The sequence below is a fragment of the Denticeps clupeoides genome, chromosome 7, assembly GCF_900700375.1.
Source record: "Denticeps clupeoides chromosome 7, fDenClu1.1, whole genome shotgun sequence".
NCBI lineage: Eukaryota > Metazoa > Chordata > Actinopteri > Clupeiformes > Denticipitidae > Denticeps > Denticeps clupeoides.
In genome coordinates, this window is record NC_041713.1 from 24,745,104 (window position 1) to 24,766,754 (window position 21,651).

Consider the following 21,651-nt stretch of genomic DNA (forward strand, 5'->3'; position numbering starts at 1 on the left):
AAGCCTCCTGTGATGCGCAGATCTTCACACAGAAATGAGAGGATGATGGAGTGTTAAGTTTAACCTGCTGGGTGGAGAGGAGTTTGTTTTGTCCATCACAAATCATAGAAAGAAGACCAAGAGGAGAGAAATAAGAACTTCAGAACGTTCTCCCAGTTCTATTACCCTCTCTCCATTGGCATGTGACCATGGATGACGGGGATTGGCAGGAGGTATAGCAGCTGAAAGGAGGGCTGGGAATGGGCTGACCTCTTGCCCTCGGCCCCTGGATTTCTGGAACTTCATCCCAAGGCGCACCCACTTCCTGTTGATAGGTCTCTGCAGCAGGGCTCTAAGCAGCTTGCGCTCTGCTAGTATTGTAAAAAAAGCTTCCTCTTGTTTAGTGACGAGGAGTAATTCGTGTCAAACTGCCCCAATTTTTACTCTTTGGTTGCCTAGCAACTGCTCATTGCCACAGGAACGCCTCAAGTTAAGCGCTGCTCTGTATTTGGAGGTTTCATTTTCACCTCATTATGATCTGAGAGAAACAGTAAACAGGGCTTGTTATCTTTATAACCATAACGCTCGCCGTTTTATTATTTCTGTCACTCAGCTGCAGTGAAATTCTGGACCGTGAGCCTTGTCATCCAAAACCTCCCTCACAACCCATATCTGTCTCCACCATCTCTGACAGAGTAGTGTAAGCAGCACACCACAACTGAGCTTCACCCCTTGCACTAGTAGTAAAATTAATAACAGGTGAAGTAAATCTTATCTGGTTGCCATGGTTCCTGTCATTGGGTGAACTGTCATTTCATGAAATTGATTTGATGGATGCAGGGAAAATCCTCATACTGTATGAATGGGCCTGATCAGCTTCAAAACAGGATGTGCCCTGCAATGGCTAGGATCAAAAGGTCCAGTGGTGAAAGGTCATGACAACCCATATGTTGAAAAAACAAGATCCGTGTTGGCACCACCTCAGGACACTTTCAGATTTGCTTTGTGAGTTTATATTCAGTACTTATGCACCAATATCACCAGTGAAAACAAAACCACTTTATCTAAGCTGCAATCAAACAAAACCTCATTTGTCAATTTCTGACATGAAGCAGTGACATGACGTGTGTAGGGAATGAGAGCTGCAAACCAACTTTCTTCTTCATCTGTAGACTTTTGAAGTTGACTTTATTGTCATTTCAGCTATATACAGTCAAACTGGGCTACATAAAGTGCAAACAGGGGACACAGGCAGTGCAAGAATAAATTGTAGACAACAGCTAGACAGATAGAGATAAACTAGTGAAATGAAAAATAATATATGTGGAAAGTAAAATATTGCAAATACTGCTGTGCAAAATGGAATTGTGAATTATGATATAATATTACTCAATAAACGAGTGGTAGTATGTGTGTCAGTCCAGAGTGGAAAGTCCCTTAGTGTGTCTGATGGCCTGTGGGATGAAGCTGTTGCAGAGTCTGGCAGTGAGGCCCCGAAAAAGGTACCGAGGGCCTGGTACCTTTTTCCAGATGGCAGGACAGTGAAAAGTGCATTTGAGGGCTTTCCATGCTTTCCATGACTTTCCTGATGCAGCGTGTGTGGTAAATGTGACGTTCAGTGGTGACTGGTCCCTCCATTGTCTCCTGAAGTCAACAATCATCTCCTTCATTTTGCCCATGTTCAGAAATAGATTGTTGACCTTACATCAGTTTGTCAGTCGTTGCACCTCTTCTTGTTGCACTGTCGCACCTCTCCTCTCCAGTACATATACAGCACACAGTCTGTCTGTCTCAACCATCCAGGTCAGGAGGGAACTAAGCAGGATAAAAGTCAGAAAGGCAGCAGGTCCAGATGACATCAGCTCAAGGGTCATCAGGTCCTGCGCAGATCAACTGTGTGCAGTGATGGAGCACATTTTCAACCTGAGCCTGAGGCTGGGGAGAGTTCCAGAGCTCTGGAAAACATTTGGTAAACTGGTGTGGTACCTGTGCCAAAGACTCTACGACCCAAGGACCTTAACAGCTACATCCCACCTGATGAAGACCTTGGAGCAGCTTCGGGCTTCGGGCTTCGGCCCTTGGTGAGCTCATCACTGGACCCACTTCAGTTTGCCTACCAGCCTGACACTGGAGTGGATGATGCCATCGTCCACCTCCTACATCGCTATCTCTCTCACCTGGAGACTGCTGGGAGCACTGTGAGAATCATGTTCTTTGTTTTCTCCAGTGCCCTCAACACCATCCTACCCACAATCCTGAGGGACATGCTGGAGCACACATGAGCGAATCATTACCTCACAACTTGGTTCCTGGATTACCTTACCAACTGACCACAGTATGTAAGAACTCAGGGATGTGTGTCGGACAGGGTGGTCTGCAGTACGGGGGCCCCACAAGGAACGGTTCTGGCACTGTTCCTCTTCACCATCTACACTGCAGACTTCACCTACAACTCCACCAACTGCTTCCTACAGAGGTTCTCTGATGACTCTGCAATAGGTGGCCTCATCACAAATAATAAGGAATATAAAGAACTGACCAGGGACTTTGTGGACTGGTGTCAGCAGAACTACCTCCAGATCAACACTGGAAAGCCAAGGAGCTGGTGGTAGACTTCTGCAGGCACAAATAACCTCCACTAGAACCACTTAACATCCAGGGTATGGACATTGAGGCACAGGTACCTTGGTGTCCATCTGAACAATAAACTGGACTGGACTAAACAACTCTGTTGCCCTCTACAGGAGCAGGCTGTAGCTTCTGTGAGGCTCAGGAGGCTTTTGGTGTGAAAGGCCCACTCTTGAAGACCTTTTTTGACTCTTTATGGTGTGGTCTGCTGGGGAGAAAGCATCTTTACTTTACTTTACTTAGCAGACGCTTTTATCCAAAGCGACTTACAAGAGGAAGACACCAGCAATTTTCATTTGGTTTATATAGATTTTGAGTTACAAAACTATGAGCCCTGATAAGGCCTAACTTGTCAGGAAAAGAGCATGTCTGCTGGGGACAGGAAGAGACTAAACAGGCTAATCCAGAGGGCCACCATCTCCAGTGCAATATGTATATATCTACCTAATCTGTACATCTCATATGTATAAACCAACTTTTTTATTTTTACAACTCACATTCACTGTTTTATTGTTTATATTCTAGGGCTATTTATTTGATTATTTGTACAGTGAACTTTTATATTATACAGTCAACATTGTCTGTGCTTTTTTTTTGCTAACCATATTTTGTACTGTCCACTTCCTGCCGTGACAATGTAAATTTCCCACTAAGTCGGACTAATAAAGGATCTTCTTATCTGCTAACTCATCATTCTTGCTGATGAGACCAACCACAGTTGTGTCATCGGCAAACTTGATGATGTGGTTAGAGTGAAGTAATCATCATTGTGATACACAGCATAGCACATGGTGCACACAATGAAATGTGTCTTCTGCTTTTAACCCATTCGAACAATAGGCGAACTGCAGTGGGTCCAGGGTGGAGGGCAGCAGGGTCTTGATATGTTTCATGACCAACCTCTCGAAGCACTTTATCATGATGGGTGTACATGCAACGAGATGGCAGTCATTGAGAGAAGACACTAAAGGAACATTTTGGAACAACGGCGGTGCTCAGTGAGATGTTAAAAGAACATCTGCCAGCTGGTCTGCACATTCTCTGAGCATCTCTGAGCATGTTGTCTGGTCCAGCAGCATTTTGTGAGTTAACTCTGCACGTGGTGCTGTGGTTAGACACAGCACCTTATCACTGGAAGGAAGGTTGTATTTCCTCACAGTCATGCTGTTCTGTGTGTGTCGAATTGTGCGCTGAAGTTCTTCAGTGCATCTGGTAGGGAGGGGTCACCGTCACAGCATAGGTTTTAGTCCTGTAGTTTGTGACGGCCTGGATGCCCTGCCACATGTGCCGTGTATCACCACTGTCCTGGAATTGGCTGTGTATTTTCTGCCTGTGTGCACAATTTGCAGCTGATCTTTGGGTCACCTTGTCACCTTGAGTCTTGAGCTTTGACCAGTTCACATACATCTGCAGTCATCCACAGCTTCTTGTTCGGTCTTGAAAACTGTATCAGTGCATTTGCTGATGTAGCTGGATTATTTGTGGGTCTTATACTTTTAGACATTTCCTTCCTGAACTATTTCAAGGCATTAAACCTTTAAAAATCCCTTAGACTAAATCCTTTGTGTAGCGCTGTATGTGTGTGTTTAAGTCATGTGCCTGCGAGTGTAGCCTGGTTTAGTATCGGCTGTGTTTAGTGTGAGTATGTGGGTGAATATGAGCTATTTTAGTTCCTGCTATGTTGTTGGGTTTGTGTGATCGTTTGTGGGCCTTGAGTGTGTATGTTTGTGTGTGTCTGTGTGTGTGTATGGCCTAGTGTGGATCTTTCTAGACATATTCTTGACAATCATCTGTTCCCAATTTTTATGGTTATTCATGTTTCTTGCTTCATGTTTCTTTTCTATATCATAATTAGAATGAATTACAAAGTTGATCTTTGGTAAAGGGGATATTTTCCTCATGTTTTATAAGATACCTTGGTGACTTAACTCATGAATTAGAAATCTTGAATAAAAGTACAGTCATGGCCAAAACACTAATAATGGTTTTCACAAAGTTTGCTGCTTCAGTGTTTTTATATCTTTTTGTCAGTTGTTTCTGTGGTGTATTAAAGTATAATGACAAACATTCTTTAAGTTTCAAATGCTTTTATTGACAATTTAATCAAGTTTATGCACAGAGTCCATTTTTGCAGTGTTGGTGCTTTTTTGTCAAGACCTCTGCAATTCGCCCTGGCATGCTGTCAATCAACTTCTGGGCCAAATCCACCCATTTTGATCGCCACCCATTCCTTCATAATCATGTGTGTGTGTGTGTGTGTGTGTGTGTGTGTGCATGTGTGCATGTGTGCATGTGCGCATGTGTCTGGGTTGAAGGTTTTGTGGTCAGTAACTTTCTTTCAGTTCCTCTCTGTGTGCAGAACTGATGCAGTCCTGCAGTTTTGTAGTCTATTCTGGCAAATGTGACCAGCACAGCTGCGTTCTTCATCATTTTACAACACACAACACACACACACACATTTTTATTTAATTTGATCTCTTGCCATCTCTCACAGGCTCTGCCTTGCAGTACTGCAAGCTTAAGGCCTGAAGCGGAAGCTCCATACGGTCCCATCTGGAGCTCTGAGCTGCACCTGGCCCAGTATGGGAAAGCAGAGCTCCACAAACAAACCCATCACCCATCTTACACACACACAACATCTCTCTCTAATGGTATCCTGGTGTCCTTTCCACTTTTGTGTGTGACAGGAACAGAGAGAAGGTAGAAACGGCATGAGAGGACGAGTGGGAGGAAGAGTTCATCTGCTGGAGGGGAGGAGGCAGAGTGCAGAAACAATGGGGAGGAAATGATTATGGCTGCTGCTACTCCACATGTGAGCCAGAGCTGTGCTGTTCTGGATCTCGTTAGAGGTAAATTCTCACTCTGTATGGATCTGTGTGTAAGTGTCTGTGTGTGTGTGTGTGTGTGTGTGTTAAAGAGAGAACAAAAACAGCGAATAAAACACAAACACGTCAGTAGGTACTCAGATTTAGTTCATAGTGGAGCAGCTCAGCTTCCTGTCTCTCTCTCTGTCTCTCTCTCCCTCACTCGCCCTCCCTCCCTCCTTTTCTTTATCTCTCTCTCTCTCTCTCTCTCTCCTCCTCCTCTTTTCAATGAAGGATCAGAGGCTCCGGCTCCTTGGACCCCTCCGATCTCACAGTGCTGTGTGTGTGTAATTGCCAGATCTCCACTGCAGGGGTGTATGTGTGTGTGTGAGTGTGTTTTTCTCTCTCTGTCTTTCTCCTGCACCCTCTCTAGTCTACATTATTCAGGTGGGCGTGCGGACCTCCTGACCTCCCCACCACCATTCCTTCTCTCTTACACACACACACACAAACCTCCGCCTACTCCCTCTTCTCGGCAGCAGATAGAGGGGGGCCATGGATGGGCTGCGTCTCCCCCCACTCATCGAAGAGACGCCAGACTCCACAGGTCAGTGCTTTTTGCTCTGTGTGTGAGTGTTTGTGTGTGTGTCTGTGTGTAGTTGTTGAACTCGTGCTTGTTGTTACCAGCCATTGAAGGCAAAAATAAAAGTTTGAGAGTTGATTGACAGCTAAATGAGTTTGAAGGGTCATGGCTGGAGGAAGTAGGGGGTGGGCAGGTGGCCGGAGTGAGCGAGCAAGTGAGAGAGAGAGGGAGGAGGGAAAGAAAGAAGAGTGTGAGGACGAGAAACAGTGAGATTTGTTTGCTTCCTTCCTTCTGTGCTGTGAACGTCTCACTCCTCGACTCCCCCTTTCTCCTCCGGACTCTGGAACTCTCTCTCCACTTCGTCTTGTTGCCATGGAGCTCCCAAAGCCCTGAGCAGCAGTTAGCAGGTAACACCGCTGACCATGTTTTTTTGTGGTTTTTCATGTGGTTTGGCTGATTTACGTCAGTAAAGAGTGTGAGGTTGGTATTTTGTTGGTATGGAATTATTCATCTTATTATCCTGGAGCCACAGACAGTGTGTTCTGGACTGTAATGTCATTAACAGGGAATGTCATGGAACAGAAATGTGTGACAGGAAGTCGGTCATTATACCGAGGGTGTGCAGTGGGCTGATTTCTTACCTAACGTCAGGAATAAAAGTGCCTGGACAGGAATGGAGTTATGATTATGACGTGAATGAATATTCTTGTGAGGAAGGGGACAAGCGCTGGATGTGTACAACTGGAGAAACAGCGTCACCTCCTTCCATCGTCCTTCTCTGACAGTCACAGAGCTTCTATAGCAACGAGGGACAGAACAGGACAATCTTATCTGCATGTGGAAAGGGAAGGGTCACCATGGAGCTGAGGAGCACGCTGTAGATCAGATGTTTGGTCACATGTGTTGTTGTGCTATCAGAGTTGTTGATCATTTAATTTTTTTTAAAAGAATCATAATTGTTAAAACCAAGCCTGGGAACTGTACACACCCAGTTGTTGTTGTGGAAGCCATGCAGGGACCATCTTTACCCGTCTAACCACATATGGTCTAAGACAGTGGACCAGGGCATTGAAAATCTGGCTGATGGAAATGGGTGTGGCCAAATACAGTATTCAGCATTCATCATTCCCAGGCAACATTTTTTAATTCATACACTTCCTGAGATACCTACATGTGCTTATTATAGAGCCACCTGTTGGTGGACGTGTCGTTTCTGACATCCCTCCATTGGGTTTTACAATCTAAAAAAACATCAGAACCCCATCAACAGCGTTCTGCTGCTTGGACCCATAATCTGGAATATATTTTTGTGAAATAAAAACAACTTTCTTGCTCGATCAGTTGAGCAGATTTCTTCAGGTGGATCATTTTCTCCTGTTCTCCTGATCCTCTCCTCCACCTCCTCACCAAGACGCCCCCATGCATCCAGCATCCATCTCTGTCTCTCTCTCTATCTCTCTCTCTCCCCATCTCTCTCTCGCCCACTCATGTTGTACATGGTATTGTACCTGCCAATATGTTGGCACCCACACACACTCAACACCCACGTACTGCACTCCATGGGAAGGCCTGCCGGAGCCTGAGGGCACGTCAGTGTGGGTTACCTGCACTGGTTACACACACACTAACACACACCCACACGCACACTTACACAGTTTCATTTGCTTTCTCTGAATCCTTTCCCTCTTTATTCTTCCCCCTCTCCCTCTCATCTTCTTCAGAGTTTCTTTTAATTTCATCCCTTTGAAGGTCGAAGATGTACATTATCCCTGGACCACGGTCCTTAGTGTGTGTTCTTGTTTGATGCCTGTTGTCTCAAACAAACAAACACACACACGCACACACACACACACACACACACACAGTCCCTTGAATATGTGTCTGATGGGATTGATTTCAGCAGCTTGTGTTTCTGTTGGCCCAGTTTCTGTGTTTTCCTTTGAGAACAGCTTGTTCAATTTATCACACATATACACCCTCTTAAAATGTATTTTGAAATGATTAAATCTTTATTACATCATTAAACATTAGAGGTCCACTGATGAAGTCAATTATCAGATAAAATGTATCTAATCCTTTCAAATCCCATTGGGACGCCACCTTCTGTGACCCTCTGAGTCCCTTTCCTCCATCGCTCGCTTGTGTCTCTTTGTTTCTGACTGACATGAGTGCTGCTGAGAACAGAGACATCGGAGCGCAACAACATGGCCTGTCTCCGAGGCAACCAGCCACATCCACCTGTGTGACAGGACCGAGGACACAAACTTTGGCAGAGTACTGAGACAAAACCACAAGACCCTCATTAGCATGTCACCCTGCACTCAGAGGTCTCCATGGCAATGAAAAGAGAGGAGCACTTCACCTTTCTCCTTTCCAGAGGGATAAAAGGGGACAGGAGGAAGGACTTCCGGCTCCTTTTTGGGGAGACGGGGAGGTAGCTGCTTTCTGAAGGGCTGCTTCAAAGCCGTTGAGGAGGGGGCAACGTGAATAATGCATCCCACACTGCTACACACATCCACAATGCACTCACAAAAACCTATTCTCATGAACACAAATTATTATTCTCACATACAAATGTGTGCAAACACATTACACAGACACATACACACACTCTTCCATATGTAAACACACACATGTTACTGTGTCTGTAATTCCACTATGAACTGTTCTTGAACCTTTTCACCACAACAAGACCCGAGAACATTAATGAACACTATGAACATTTTTGACACTTTAACCAATATTATTTGTGTGTTTTACACTTTTACAACGTCCCTTTCTGAACAATTTGAGGGGTAATTCCTAGTGGGTAACAGACTGCCAATGAATCAGAAGATCTCTGGATAAGGGCATCTGATAAATACTGTAAATGTAATGTATTTAATGTAAATGTATTTCACAGCTACTCTTGGGAAGATGAAAAACCTTTAATTAGTCTCACTACTGACTAAAACGTTCATACAGGTATGGGAAAGGTAAGAGCAACTAATGTTATGAGTCACAAGCCATGTGTCCAACACTAGTCACAAAAAGTCAGTCATGTACATGTCACACAGTCCCAAATACATCTGAAGTTAAAACAACGTTTCTTTCTTCTGCCTGCTCCACCTCTTCTTTGGTCCACCTCTACTTTGGCTCCTTTCTCTTTTTGCTGCATATATTTCTCCTCCTGAGCTGCTGCACGCTGTGCTACCACTAATGCATGTATTCAGCGTATGTGAAGATCACTCTGTTGTGTGAGCAGGTGTCTCCAGCGTGACACTTGATGATGTTTTAACTGAGAAATCCATTTTTATAAGAGTAAATGTCTGGGCCTGACTCCAAACTAAAGCAATGCATGCAATTTTTAAAAAAGGAAGACAGCTGGAAAATGTGAGAACATTCAAAAGATTAAGTGGCAGGATTTTACCAAACTCACAGAAATCTGGAAATCATTCACCCTTAAAAAAATGGACAACCAATCATGATAAATTTCATAACTTTTCATGAAATTTAACCAATTCAGTCCAATCATGCCAGACTGGTGAGCCTAGTTTGCTGTGAATGTGGAGCCAGCTCCTCTATCTGAAAAAAAAGAGAAAAGGAGATCTTTCCATAATGACCTGTGACATTATGTATCCATGGATTCAATTAGTCTGAACAGAGATAATGGGTGAAGGAAGGAGATATAATAATCTTAACACTCCCACTCCCACATGTCTCTGTAGCATTACTCTCAATCAGGGAGCCATTTTGGCTGCATGACCAGCTGTTTACTCGTCTGTCCGAACAGCCCACTGCTCCACCACCTCCACACCTGTTGCAGGTCTTGTTGGTGGTATATTTCTGTAAGTAGCACTCTGACGTGTGTGCTCAGAACCGCGCTGATGAGTCTGGAGGGAATTTGTAATGATGTGAGCGAGCACTTCAGGAGTGTTTGAGTGCTGCTGTTGCCATGGTGCAAATGGCTGCAAATGGCTGCAAGGTTCTGCGTGTCAGCCTGTCATCTCTAAGTATTGTATTTAAGTCCGTCTGTCCTGTGCCATTTTCTCTGCCTGTCAGGGTAATGCTGTTTGTGTGAGTGTGTGTGTGTGTGCATGCTTGCACTGGAACAGTCACTTTCTCTCCCTTATTTTCTCTTTTCCCCTCTCTCTTTTCTTCATCTCTCACTTTCTTGGAAATGCAGTGAATCGGCCCAGTCTTGGGTTGTAAAAGAATGTGAAACATCTGAGCTTATGGCCTCAGATGAATGGGCGTCTTCATTTATGCACGTCTATGGCTGCTTGTTCTGGACTTTAATGGACTCTGGAATCCATGTGGACTGTGTGTGTGTGTTGTGGCTCGTGCTCACTGTTGAGTCTGTTCACAGTGATGTAATCGACTCCACCCTTCTGCTACCCTCACATAATTTGAGCATTAATGTTTATGCATGAAATGTTGAGTACTTGAGTGTGTATATAATTTATGAATTCATGTTTGTTTTTTCATTTCTAAGATTTGCAATATTTATATTCTGTGACTGAAATGGGTGAGAAGATTTTAGAGAATGGACATACGGATGTCAGTAGATGGCACTGTTGAACACACGTTGAAGCGCCATGTTGGGGCGGTGGGACGCGCTGGTGAGGATGGTGAGGTGCAGTGATTGGCTCGATGTGGCAGTAGATGAGCATGAGGGATGCCCGTTTGTTGCCAGTGACACAGAAGTGACAGAGGTTTTTGTGCAAAAAGAGAAAGAAGTTGACCTTTTTTTTTTTTTACAGTGGATGGTCTGACCATCATCTGAGCAAGAGCTGTAGAAGTGTGTGGGTGTTTTTTTTCCATCTCCTTTGCTCTTGCTCTCTTTCAGATGAAAGCAGTGATCCAAAGCCTGACGAGCCCATCATGAGCAGTGATATCACAGTCAAGGAGCGAGCAGTAGAGGAGGAGCACATGGAGAAGGAGGTGAAGGAGGAGAAACTGGCTGTTGAGGACGAGCCTCTTTCTGAGGTGCAGGAGCTGGAGGAGCTGAGGGCCCAGGTACTGCAGCTGCTCCTGGAGCTGGAGGAGACACGCAACGCCTCCCAGAAACACCAAGAGTGCTTCCAGGAGCTGCAGGGTGAGTGTCCAGCACAAAGTTCTAATAATGTGTTAAACTGTACTAAATATGAAATTCCCCCACAAAAACAAAAGATAATGCATTTTCAGATAATGCATATACATTATCTGATGCAGATAATGTAAGTTTTGGGAAGTTTTTGTTACCCTATTTAAAATGTATTAGTATTTTAACTATTTCAATTACTGTATGAAATTAGCATGACATTTGATTATTTTTTATTATTTCTGTAAACCAGACTGCATTTTACTGTAAGATCATACAGTTATAAACCTACATCAAATATTTAACATTCAAGAGTACTGAATAACGTGAGGAACTTTATGGTTCTGCCATCCTTTTTACCTCTGTCCCAGTAAACCAGCACCCATTCACCCTTCACACACCTTACAGGTCTGAAGCATTCAACATTAAAATGCTATATTCATCTTATAATCACTGATGTAGTAAACCTTTCCTCCATCTTGTGTTTTTTTTACTTTGAATGTGGTGTGTGCAGAAACTCTATATGCAAATTATTTTAGATTTTTATTTATTTGGAGTGAATTTCTTTATATTTTAGAAAATACTGTCACCTGTCCCTTTACTTTATAACAGCAGACTTTGACCCTTTCCGTGGCAGGATACAGAAAGTCCAGCTCCAACTTCACAGACAGTTTAATAGACAGTGAGTGCTGATTGGCTGACACAAATACCACTCCCAAGATTCCCACTACAATACTATTCTTAAACATAACGGCAATAGTATTCATGAGTATTTCAGTAAGTAACTCTAATTTAATCACATCTTTTCCTCAGATTTCTCGTACTTATTCCACGTACTTATTCCAAATGTCATATATAATTTTTTCTTGGTTCCATCTTGACCCCCCCCCCAATAAAGTAATGCCACTCACATAGGGACAATACAGGCCATATTTTAACATTTAAATCTGTAAAACCATTTGTAAAAGTTGTAAAACAGAGTACAACTGAAAATAGTCAGAAAATGAAACCAGAAGCTGCAGTCACGCTGCAAGGATTGAGACAGAATGCAAGCACAAGGGTTAAAAGCAAAACGAGAGGCAAGGAACAAATGTTAGGAAATGAAATATAAAGTGGTTAGCAGGAAACAAGACCCCGGTGGTGGTGCCCTCTGGTGGCAGTGGGATTTTTCAGCTGACATGATGTGGTATTATAGTATTTGAATTTTGCAATAGTTACAGAGTTAAAACTGGATATCTGCATAATGGGTGACAGTGACAATTCTCTCTGATCAATGAGGACTCACGTTCACGTCACGTTTGGACATCACCACTCTCTGATCAGAGGTGATACCAAACAATGGCCAGTGGACAAGCAGGCAGAGACAGGGCAATAAATCACAACCAACATGGCAACTCACTGAAAGATTTTACATTACCCAAGAGGACCCAAGCCAAGACCAAGAACAAGAATTAACTACTGCAGTCAGGGGAATGGTATATTTGTTTACATAATATTCTATTATATAACCATAGAAATCAAATTATTGTTGTGTCACTCTGCAATGTTATGGCCATTTGTTTGTAACTGTTGGTTAATGAAGACTTTTCTATGAACACAGATACTAAATTCTGCTGATAATGGAAGACTCACTGTGTCTTTGCATTTAAGCACTGTGGCGAGGCATGCCACAGGACAGCTGCACTCCTAAGGAAGCTTCCAGACTCATTTGAGGCGGGGGGTTAACAAAGACGTCACTTACAGGTGTCAGTTCCAAACCGAGCATGCTCAGCTGATTCCTCGGGTCTCCCTCCACTGCAGCTGTCCTGTGGTACCCCACCCTTTTCAACCGGTCTCCACAGTGATGGCCATCAAGAAAATCATGCTCCCTTTATTCCTACATCAATAGCCTGGTTTGACCATCCAAAATATCCATCAAAGTTTTTATAGGCACCCTGAGAAAATACATTTTTATAAAACAGCCACAATTCCTCCTTTTGGTAGAGGTGAAGGTGACATAGTTAGGTGATATATGTCAAGATTTGTCACCCCATGATGGTTAATTTCTTATTATGGCACCTCTAATGACCAAGCCAATATACCACGACTAGATAGACTCTGTCAGGATTTTGGCTATTGCCATGTCATTAAAGTGAGTAATTTGACACAAGTGCTAATGACAGTTCTCCCTCTCTCTGCCACCACCTCCTACCTACAAACACAACCGTTTCTACCTCCACCTAGGAAGTTATGTCTTAGGTGCGGTCTCGGACAAAATAAAACAAAAACTGCCAGCCCAATTTCTACTGAACTTGTTGTACAGGTGTAACCTGGGGAAGGGAAGCAATCCATTCTGTTCAAGAGAGAATCCATGTCATAGGGAGGAGTCACAAGTTTGGTTTCATTTTTTTGAAACATTAATTTTGTAATCCACATAGAGCTGTATGAAATACAATGCTCCATAACAATATGTATAACTGTATAACACAAACGAATAATATATTCCATATTCACTTTTCATATAACCTTGTAATAACTACATTAATACATAATCAGGGACAAAACGTGGGCCTTGTGAACCAATATTATATTAATACTACTGTATATTTGGCCCCTGTCAATGTTTGGTCCATGTCATTCCCACTCTTGGTAAAGTTGTGATAACTGCTCCACTTAAATAGTAAAATCGAGTCTATTCATGCAATCCTCTTCCCGTTCTTCTAATTTTCCCCACTGAACAGGTCTGCTGGAGGATGAGCGCCTGGCCAGTGCCCACCAGGCAGAGGCATTCACACGACAGATACAGCAGCTGCAAGGTAACAGATGCCTTTATGCAAAACATTCTTTCAATTCATATTAGGATCCAGGACCTTTGTTCCAGGACCTGGCAGCAGCTTTTCTTATGTACAGAGGTGGGTCTTCCGAGAACATGGTATGAAGGGTCTTCGAAAAATGTACTGTAGGGAGAACGCTGGTGAACTCTGTTCTGTTTCATTTAAATGTATGAAGTTCACTTCATTTTCCTCTGTAGCCCAGCTGCACTCTGTGCAGGAGGAACTGGACAACCTGGACGAGGAGAAGGAGGGCGAGCTGCTGGAGGCTCAGGAGGAGCTGCGGGTGGCACAGGAGGAAGTAGTGCTTCTACAGCAGGCAGCAGAGGATGCAGCAGCCGAGCGTGAGAATGACATTGCCAGCCTGCAGGAGGAACTGTGCCGCTTGCGGGCGGAGCTTCAGCGCCTCAGCATCACGGCGCAGGAGTATGAGCTGGAGATCACCACCCTGCGCGCCGAGATTGCCATGAAGAGCCAGCGACGTGATGAGGAGCGCAGGGAGGGTGAGCAGAACCACTGTACCAACCAATCATCTAACCATATCAGTAACTTACAACTGAGACCTCCATTGTTCAAATCAAGCAAATGGCTTCATATGTGTCCTTTATGCGAGACATTTTATTTCAATTTCAATTTTGGATCAATGCATATATTTCTGATATATATATCATAATGATGCTTACTCTCTGGAGGTCACATGAGATGAGGACAGAAGTTCTCAGAGGTGTGTTTGAATTAGACACCAGCATGTGTAGAAAAATATATGTTATGTCACTTTGCTGGGGGCTGGATGAACACAACACACTTAGTATAACCTAAATATATCATTCGACCGGTTCCTTAATACAAACGTGGGTCGTTTTTACCAGACTGTTGTTACAGGTCCTGACATCCATGTCATCTTGCCTGATGGCTGTAGCTGACAGTAGTTAGCGCCCTGCAGCCAAACACATTCATCACGGTTTGCTTTAATAAAGAAGGCACACCCAGCTGCAATGCATATGTGTGTGTCTGTGTGTGCTAGAAAATGTTTCTGAGAATGAGAGGAGAATAAAAAATTATCTGAAAATGTTTGGGGAAGAAACAGGGCACAGGTCTGTCATGATGGGTGCATGTTTAAATGTCAAAATTTTGAAACGTGTCACTCTTCTTCACTAAAGTAAGCTAATACAAGTATAAATGCAAATACAGGGTGGGCCATTTATATGGATATGGACCTTAATAAAATAGGAATGGTTAGTGACATTGAACACATTTTATAAGTGGTCAGAAACTTGTAAATAACTCATGAAAGAATAAAGTTATAAGCACACCATTGTTTTTCTTGTGAAATTACCAATAAATTTGATGTGTCACATGACCCTCTTCCTATTGAAAAAAACAAAAGTTGGATCCAATGGCCGACTTCAAAATGGCCACTATGGTCACCACCCATCTTGAAAAGTTTGCCCCCTCACATATACTAATGTGCCACAAACAGACGTTAATATCACCAACCATTCCCATTTTATTAAGGTGTATCCATATAAATGGTCCACCCTGTATAATGAATGCAGCCTTCAAGAACATGCAGAGGAAAAGGATAGTAAATGAATAAAATATGTTCTATTTGCCATCTCCCATTATACATGGTGATGCTTCTAGATCTAACCACATCTCCTCTGCATCATATTATTTTATGTGTGTGTTTATATGCATCTTTAAGCCCCATCCAATAAGACTGTAAATTATGCAATATAATAGGACAATGACACGCAAATTATTTGAGACTAGTTTTATACATTTCTAAGAAATATGTCACATACTGTATTATGTTATATTACCCATGGTTCTAAAAGATTTATAAGAGTAGCATATATGGTACTAATAACTAGGATAAGCTTGTTTGGGTGGGGCACATGGCACACTTAACATCACTTGCGTTTGGTCAGGTGGCTTGGACCATCTGAGAGAAGAATGCCAGATGCTGCGGGAGGAATGTGAGATGCTGAAGGGTGACAACAGGCGACTTACTGAACGACTGCAGCTGCTCCACAGGATGGGGTGAGGTCCCTGGTCCCTCTCCTCCTGCCGGAACAGGGCCCTTGATTTCCTGTTAAATGACACTTCTGCTGTTTGATGTGACATCACACTGAACAGCACACACTGTACCAACAACACTGAATTATTAATAATAAAGTAAAGCAGGTGGATGGTTTTATTCTTTGAATTGCCTGCAGCGGCTACAGTGTGAAATGTAGATATTCATTGTGGATGAGTTATGGGAGCTTTGTTACTCCTGTCCACACACTGGTAATTTGACGGAGAGAATTAGGTGAGAAGTGGGACAGTCAGATTTCAGTGAGGGAAAAAACAGATACAATGCTGACACTGACTGTAAATGTGAAATGTGCATGAGGGTGGCTAGATCTTAGACTGTGATGGGATTATAACCCACCTTCATGTTTTCCTGTGGCAGAGGCAGCTCAGGGAGCATATATCTGTCCCTAAAGGAGGAGCAGGAGGATGAGGTGGACCAGGTCATTGCTGAATCCACAGAGTTGGAAAGTGGCAGTGGTTACATGAGCATGGACCAGAAATCAGGTTCCAACTGCAGGCTGGTGGACGTGTCTATTCAGAAGAACATCTCCTTCGAGGGGAAGCCAATTACACCTACCAGCTGGACTGGAGGCTTTGCAGAGATCTTTTCCCTGAGGGACCAACTGAAGCAGGCGGAGGAGAAGGCTTCACAAGTACAGAGAGAAGTAGGAGGCTGTCGGCAGCTGCACATGAAACCAAGAACTGATGTTAATGTCGAACGTTATTGTGGCATCAAATTTGCACTCATTAGAGCAACAAATTACATTTCCCCATGCATTTTGGTTGAATGTACATTAGGATGGCGTCAAAAGTGCTCCATGCTGCTTTTCCATGACATGAAAAATCTAATAAACACAGGATTTAACTATATGTATATTGCAGTTATTATTACTGTTTTCAGACATTTAGTTGTACTGGAGGACAGAAAATAACCCATGGTGGCAAGGAAATGTCAAAGAAACTGGTATTGAAACATGAACAACTACACTCTGGCTGTATGATTGTTTTTTTATTTTAATATTTCTAGTCATTTCACTGTGCATGTTGTTTTCTTCAATCTAGACTTCAATCAACACCGCAGCACACAAAGGCCTGTGCCTAGTCCATAAAAACAACTCTTCAGCTCAGAGATAATAAATAGAAATGCATCAGCAGCGTTGCTTCTTGCTTCTTACCCTCCTCCTCTTGCCGTGTCAGTGTGATGGACTGAAGGACGAACTCCGGGAGCTGCAGATCCTCTATGACACTAGCCAGAAGGAGCGGGCGGAGCTGGAGCTGGAGCTGCTTCGCTGCAGGGAGGAGTTGGACCGGTTGGCTGAGAAGGGCTTGCAGGTGAAGGGGGGCTTGACTGGAGACCCGGAGGTCTTGGGGTTACAGATGTGGAGCAGCAGGCGCTGTTCAGGAGTTGTTGGTCAATGTTATAGAACTTTCCCCTAGCCCCTCTGTACAGTCATTTCATATATTCATTTCATGCCTCAGCATATCTGATATATGAGTATGTGTATGTGTGTATGTGTGTTTTATCTTTTAAGTTCAGCATCTATTATACTTTTGACCTTTGCCATCTCCCATTTTCTCCTTCCATCCCCAATGTTTCCCATCCAGATCTCTACCCTGTCATCTGAGACCCCCCTTCTCTCTGTCCCTTTTGTAGGAATGATTATAATGGTGGCTGTTTTTTGGTGTTGGTGGTCTGAGCTGTCATCTTAGGACAGGAGGTACAGTGTGACTTCACTTACTAATCATATATAAGCAATACTACATAAAAAGAGAGTTGTACTATGAGATATTGGCACTTTTGAGCATTGATCTTGTGATCAGATCAGTTCTGATCTCATGGTGTATCACAACCTCACATGCATTGTTGTAATTATCCACAGATTTGAATTTAGTGTTTATTTATGGCTATTGCAAAATATAAAGACTTTAAAATCATTCATGCTCAAACAGTCTACTTGAAATATTTAATCCAGCCCTGGTCCAGCTGTCATTCAGCAGCAGATGCTTAGGTGACCTTGAGCCTAATAAATGTAATGTAAAATATGAAATATGTAATCAAATTTTTCAGTGATCATGTCACTACCAGGAATTTAACATAATTTGGCTACAAATGGTTCATGAATGTGTCCCCATGAGCCTTCTAACATGACCATTATTTCCTCCTTTTCCAGGGATGTGAGTAAGGGGGAGCTGCCCTAGGCCATTGCCATGACAACAACTATGGTACTCATGTCTTTTGCAGTTAGACAAAAGTAACATCTGGAGGACAGTGGTAACAGTGGATGGACACTTCTCTTCTAGAATATTGCTTCATTTGAATAGTTCTGGATCCATCTGGATGCTCTCAATAGGATTATCGTAGGAACAGGAAACATAAGAACTGTGAGTTTTCTTCACCAAGATGGACTGATGGAAAAAGGGAACATCAATATGTTCTCGCCACTCCCACTTACAATCAACTGGAGTTAGGATTTCATGCTCCTCTGTACAGCACTTCCTCCTCAATAATCTTGCTTTCTTCAACACCACTCTTCTTTAAGTATGATGTTTCTTTTTATCTTTTTTCAGGTATTACAATCTATAATTATATTTACTGTTTTATAAATTATTATATATTAACTTATTGAACTATTTAATTTCAAATGTATATTTTAAGTCAGTTTTTTGTGTCAGTATTGTGTCAGGTGAAGAGTTAGAGGGTTGGGGGGGTCAATGTATCAAATGCAATAAGACAAATTTCCATGAAACATTGGAAGAGAGCCTTTTAAAATGAGGCATCATTATTCATACAGTATGAATACAAGATTAACAAATAATGTATCTGTTATTAATAAGGATGGTACCAGACATCTGAAAACATTCTAACAGGCTGAGCCAGCCTTTTTCATCCCAGTGCTCCAGTAGTCGTTGTCGACTTTTAAAGCATATGATGCAAGATCATGCGGCATTTTAAAACCTGTTCTTCATAAAACATGATAACCATTCCTAAGTTGTCTCTGACAACTTGAGTTATGGTTTTTACTGAGTGTGTGTGTGTCTGAATTTAGATGTATTTTGGGGCCAAATGTCCTGGCAAAAACCGGAACAGCTGAAATTCTGCTCACTTCCAATCTGTCATAGAGGTTGGATTTAGGGGATTTTGGATTTGTTGTCACAAAATAACATTTTAAATAATTTAGTCTTAAAAGCCTTGTAAATATAGTTATTCAGATCGATTCTCATAAGGCTCATGAGGCCCTGTGGAGCCTTATGACACATTCAGCCTCTAGCCACACACTGAGCCAGACACAGAAGATGGACCCCTTGTAATCTGAAAAGAAATGCAGGGAATTTGACCAACACACTGACAGCTGCAAGGTCACAGGACCAGTGGGATTCCAATAGTCCCAAACTTTTTCTAGAAGATTGTTCTTTTTATGTGAGGATTTGCTAGCATTTTTTGAAATGGTGATTGATAATGTCAGGAATTGGTTTTGATAGGTCAAGTTACAGACTCTGAGTGAAAGAGCCCGTCTGCTCTGTAAATTTAGAAGCAGCCACAGCCCAGACCCCCACCAGGATTAAAGCTGTTGCCATCTCTTTAAACAAACGACAACTGTTCAACAAGCGTCCTCGGGTGTCCTCACAAGCACTCCGAAAATCTGGGGGACAACCCCCTATACGAAAAAGGCCAGGCCTTTTGCATATTATAAAAATGTGTTTGTATGAGAGCTCTTTCCTCCTGAATGCATTTCACACACACATGCACACACACCCAGGCTGGCTCAGCTTGTTTTTTTCCTCACAATAGCTCACGTGCCGGGCTACGCGGGATTCCAGGTACAAGGAATGTGGATGGTTTAAATTCTGCCCCTGTGTGGCCTATTTACTCTATGGGCAGGTGTATTGTGTGTTTTTTTTATTTTTCTTCCACTCTCACTAGTACTATGAAATAGCCAAGATTTTAGCCAGTATATTCTCTAACTTGTTAAACTGCAATGTATGGATTCATAAAACAGTTTGTGAAACAGCTTTGTAACACTAACTAACTTGAGGCTTATTATGGCATGTGTTCCATGTACCAACCACACAGATCATCTTGTAATTAAACCCGTAGTAGCATCTTTCTTTAATAGACACTAGGTGTACCAAGATTTCTGTTTTTCCCGAGTTCTCTTGTAAATATTAGTGCTGTGATGAGATTCTGAGAGGAAAAAAATCTAATTCTTGCTTAAAATATATTTGATATAATGGAGCATATTCATACTGAGCAGAGAGGACCTTTTAGATATATGATATATTTTGACAAAGGAGTGTATATTTGTTGATTCAGTGTTTTAATAGAAGTAACCCTGATGGCTTTTTAATATCCCATGTTAGGTGAGAGTTGGTGGGGCTGTTTGTGTTGTTCAGACCGGCGCCGTTTGCATAGAGCCAGCAGCTCTAAGAGAAAAGCAATATTCCACGTGAGGTCTATGGAATCAGAGGTTGGCTTTGGTCATCTGGATCTATTGTAGGTCACAATGACAAGCTTGGATTGATGAGAAATACGGGCTGCTGGATTGATCTGTTAAGATGCTCAGTTTACATTTAAGTCTGATCCTTTCTTGGTATTTCTACCAAAACCAGAGATACCCTGGGGTGGCCAGGGATGGTCAGTGAATTTCAGCACCTTGTATTGATGACAGGCTACAGGACCAGTTAGCTCAGGCTCCTACCAATGAGAATGGAGGCACATAGAATTATACAAAATATTTATTCGATGTATGTTTACAATAATATGATATGAACAGTGTTATTTTTCCATTACATCTGTTGGTTGAGTGAGTGTTGTACTAGATTTTTCACCATAAAACTATTGAAAGTTAGTTTCCTGACTGCAATATTTGTGTTTGACAGTAACTCTTACTTGGAGGTGCATGTCCTTTAAGACTACAGAGTGTTCCTGCTGTAGTACTTTAAGTTCAGAGCTTGCTGCTTTCCACATTTCCTAGGAGCCTTGCTGTTTAGGAGAACCCTTGTGGCTTTTTTGTTAAGCGGAAAGTATATTTTGTCATTGTTTTGAAGAATAAAGTCTTTCCTGGCCAGAGATGTGTTTTGGTGTCAGGTGGATGAATGGAACATTCCTCAGATCGTGTTGCATGGATGTGCCGTAACATACAACTTGTTTGCGGTGTGTGTTGTAAAAGTGCCTCACTCATATTCATTTTACATGAACATTTCCCGGCCGAGGACATTAATCATCATTAAGGCATCTGAAGTGATGATGGTACAGTGGATAATGCTGTTGGGCTGACAAACTGAAGACTGGATAAAAATGGATTTAGGAATCAAGAATAATGGTAAAGCATATATCTTTGTAAACAGATTTCACTGCCCCAGGAAACTACTCAGTGGATTAATGTGTGTTTGAACTGATGCCACAGAACCAGAAAAGATTATTAATATGGTCTGTCTCATATGTATGAAGTCATGAACTGCTCGCTACAGACCAGGCTCAGATCAGGTAATGGTCATGACATCAGATGTCTCCTGCTGAGTCAGTCTGAGGGAGTGTAACTACCCCAAAATATATACCCACGTGCATGAGAGGGATGGCTTTTATGTAAATTTGGGAACTTTAGTGGGACAGCCTGCACACTGACACAAAGTAGAACAGCTGATTGGGGCTCAGTTGTCTAATGCTCAGTGACAGGTGCCTTTACAAATAGAAACAGCTAGAAATGA

General features: G+C 42.6%; 1 protein-coding gene across 3 annotated transcripts; it reads left to right on the plus strand.

The window, feature by feature from the left end:
- Positions 1–5,287: 5,287 nt before the first annotated feature.
- ccdc136a (coiled-coil domain containing 136a) lies at positions 5,288–21,013 on the plus strand. Of its 3 annotated transcripts, XM_028987453.1 has the most exons (10): positions 5,288–5,456; positions 5,845–6,018; positions 10,823–11,071; positions 13,777–13,851; positions 14,067–14,369; positions 15,798–15,909; positions 16,325–16,610; positions 17,143–17,277; positions 17,551–17,663; positions 18,117–21,013. In XM_028987453.1, the coding sequence occupies exons 2-9, from the start codon at positions 5,967–5,969 to the stop codon at positions 17,653–17,655; spliced, it is 1,317 nt and encodes a 438-aa protein (XP_028843286.1). In that variant the 5' UTR covers positions 5,288–5,456; positions 5,845–5,966; the 3' UTR covers positions 17,656–17,663; positions 18,117–21,013. The 3 variants fall into 3 exon arrangements, with proteins under 3 accessions (XP_028843286.1, XP_028843288.1, XP_028843287.1); XM_028987455.1 differs by lacking the exon at positions 5,288–5,456 and having other exon boundaries at positions 5,494–6,018; positions 17,600–17,663; XM_028987454.1 differs by lacking the exons at positions 5,288–5,456; positions 5,845–6,018 and adding an exon at positions 6,037–6,401.
- Positions 21,014–21,651: the final 638 nt, after the last annotated feature.

Bases quoted from the DNA above. Each gene is read 5' to 3' on its own strand.
- ccdc136a (XM_028987453.1), top strand. From the start codon at position 5,967: ATGGATGGGCTGCGTCTCCCCCCACTCATCGAAGAGACGCCAGACTCC. The intron at 14,370-15,797 runs GTGAGCAGAACC...GCGTTTGGTCAG, and splicing joins TGATGAGGAGCGCAGGGAGG to GTGGCTTGGACCATCTGAGA. The intron at 16,611-17,142 runs GTAGGAGGCTGT...TTGCCGTGTCAG, and splicing joins CTTCACAAGTACAGAGAGAA to TGTGATGGACTGAAGGACGA.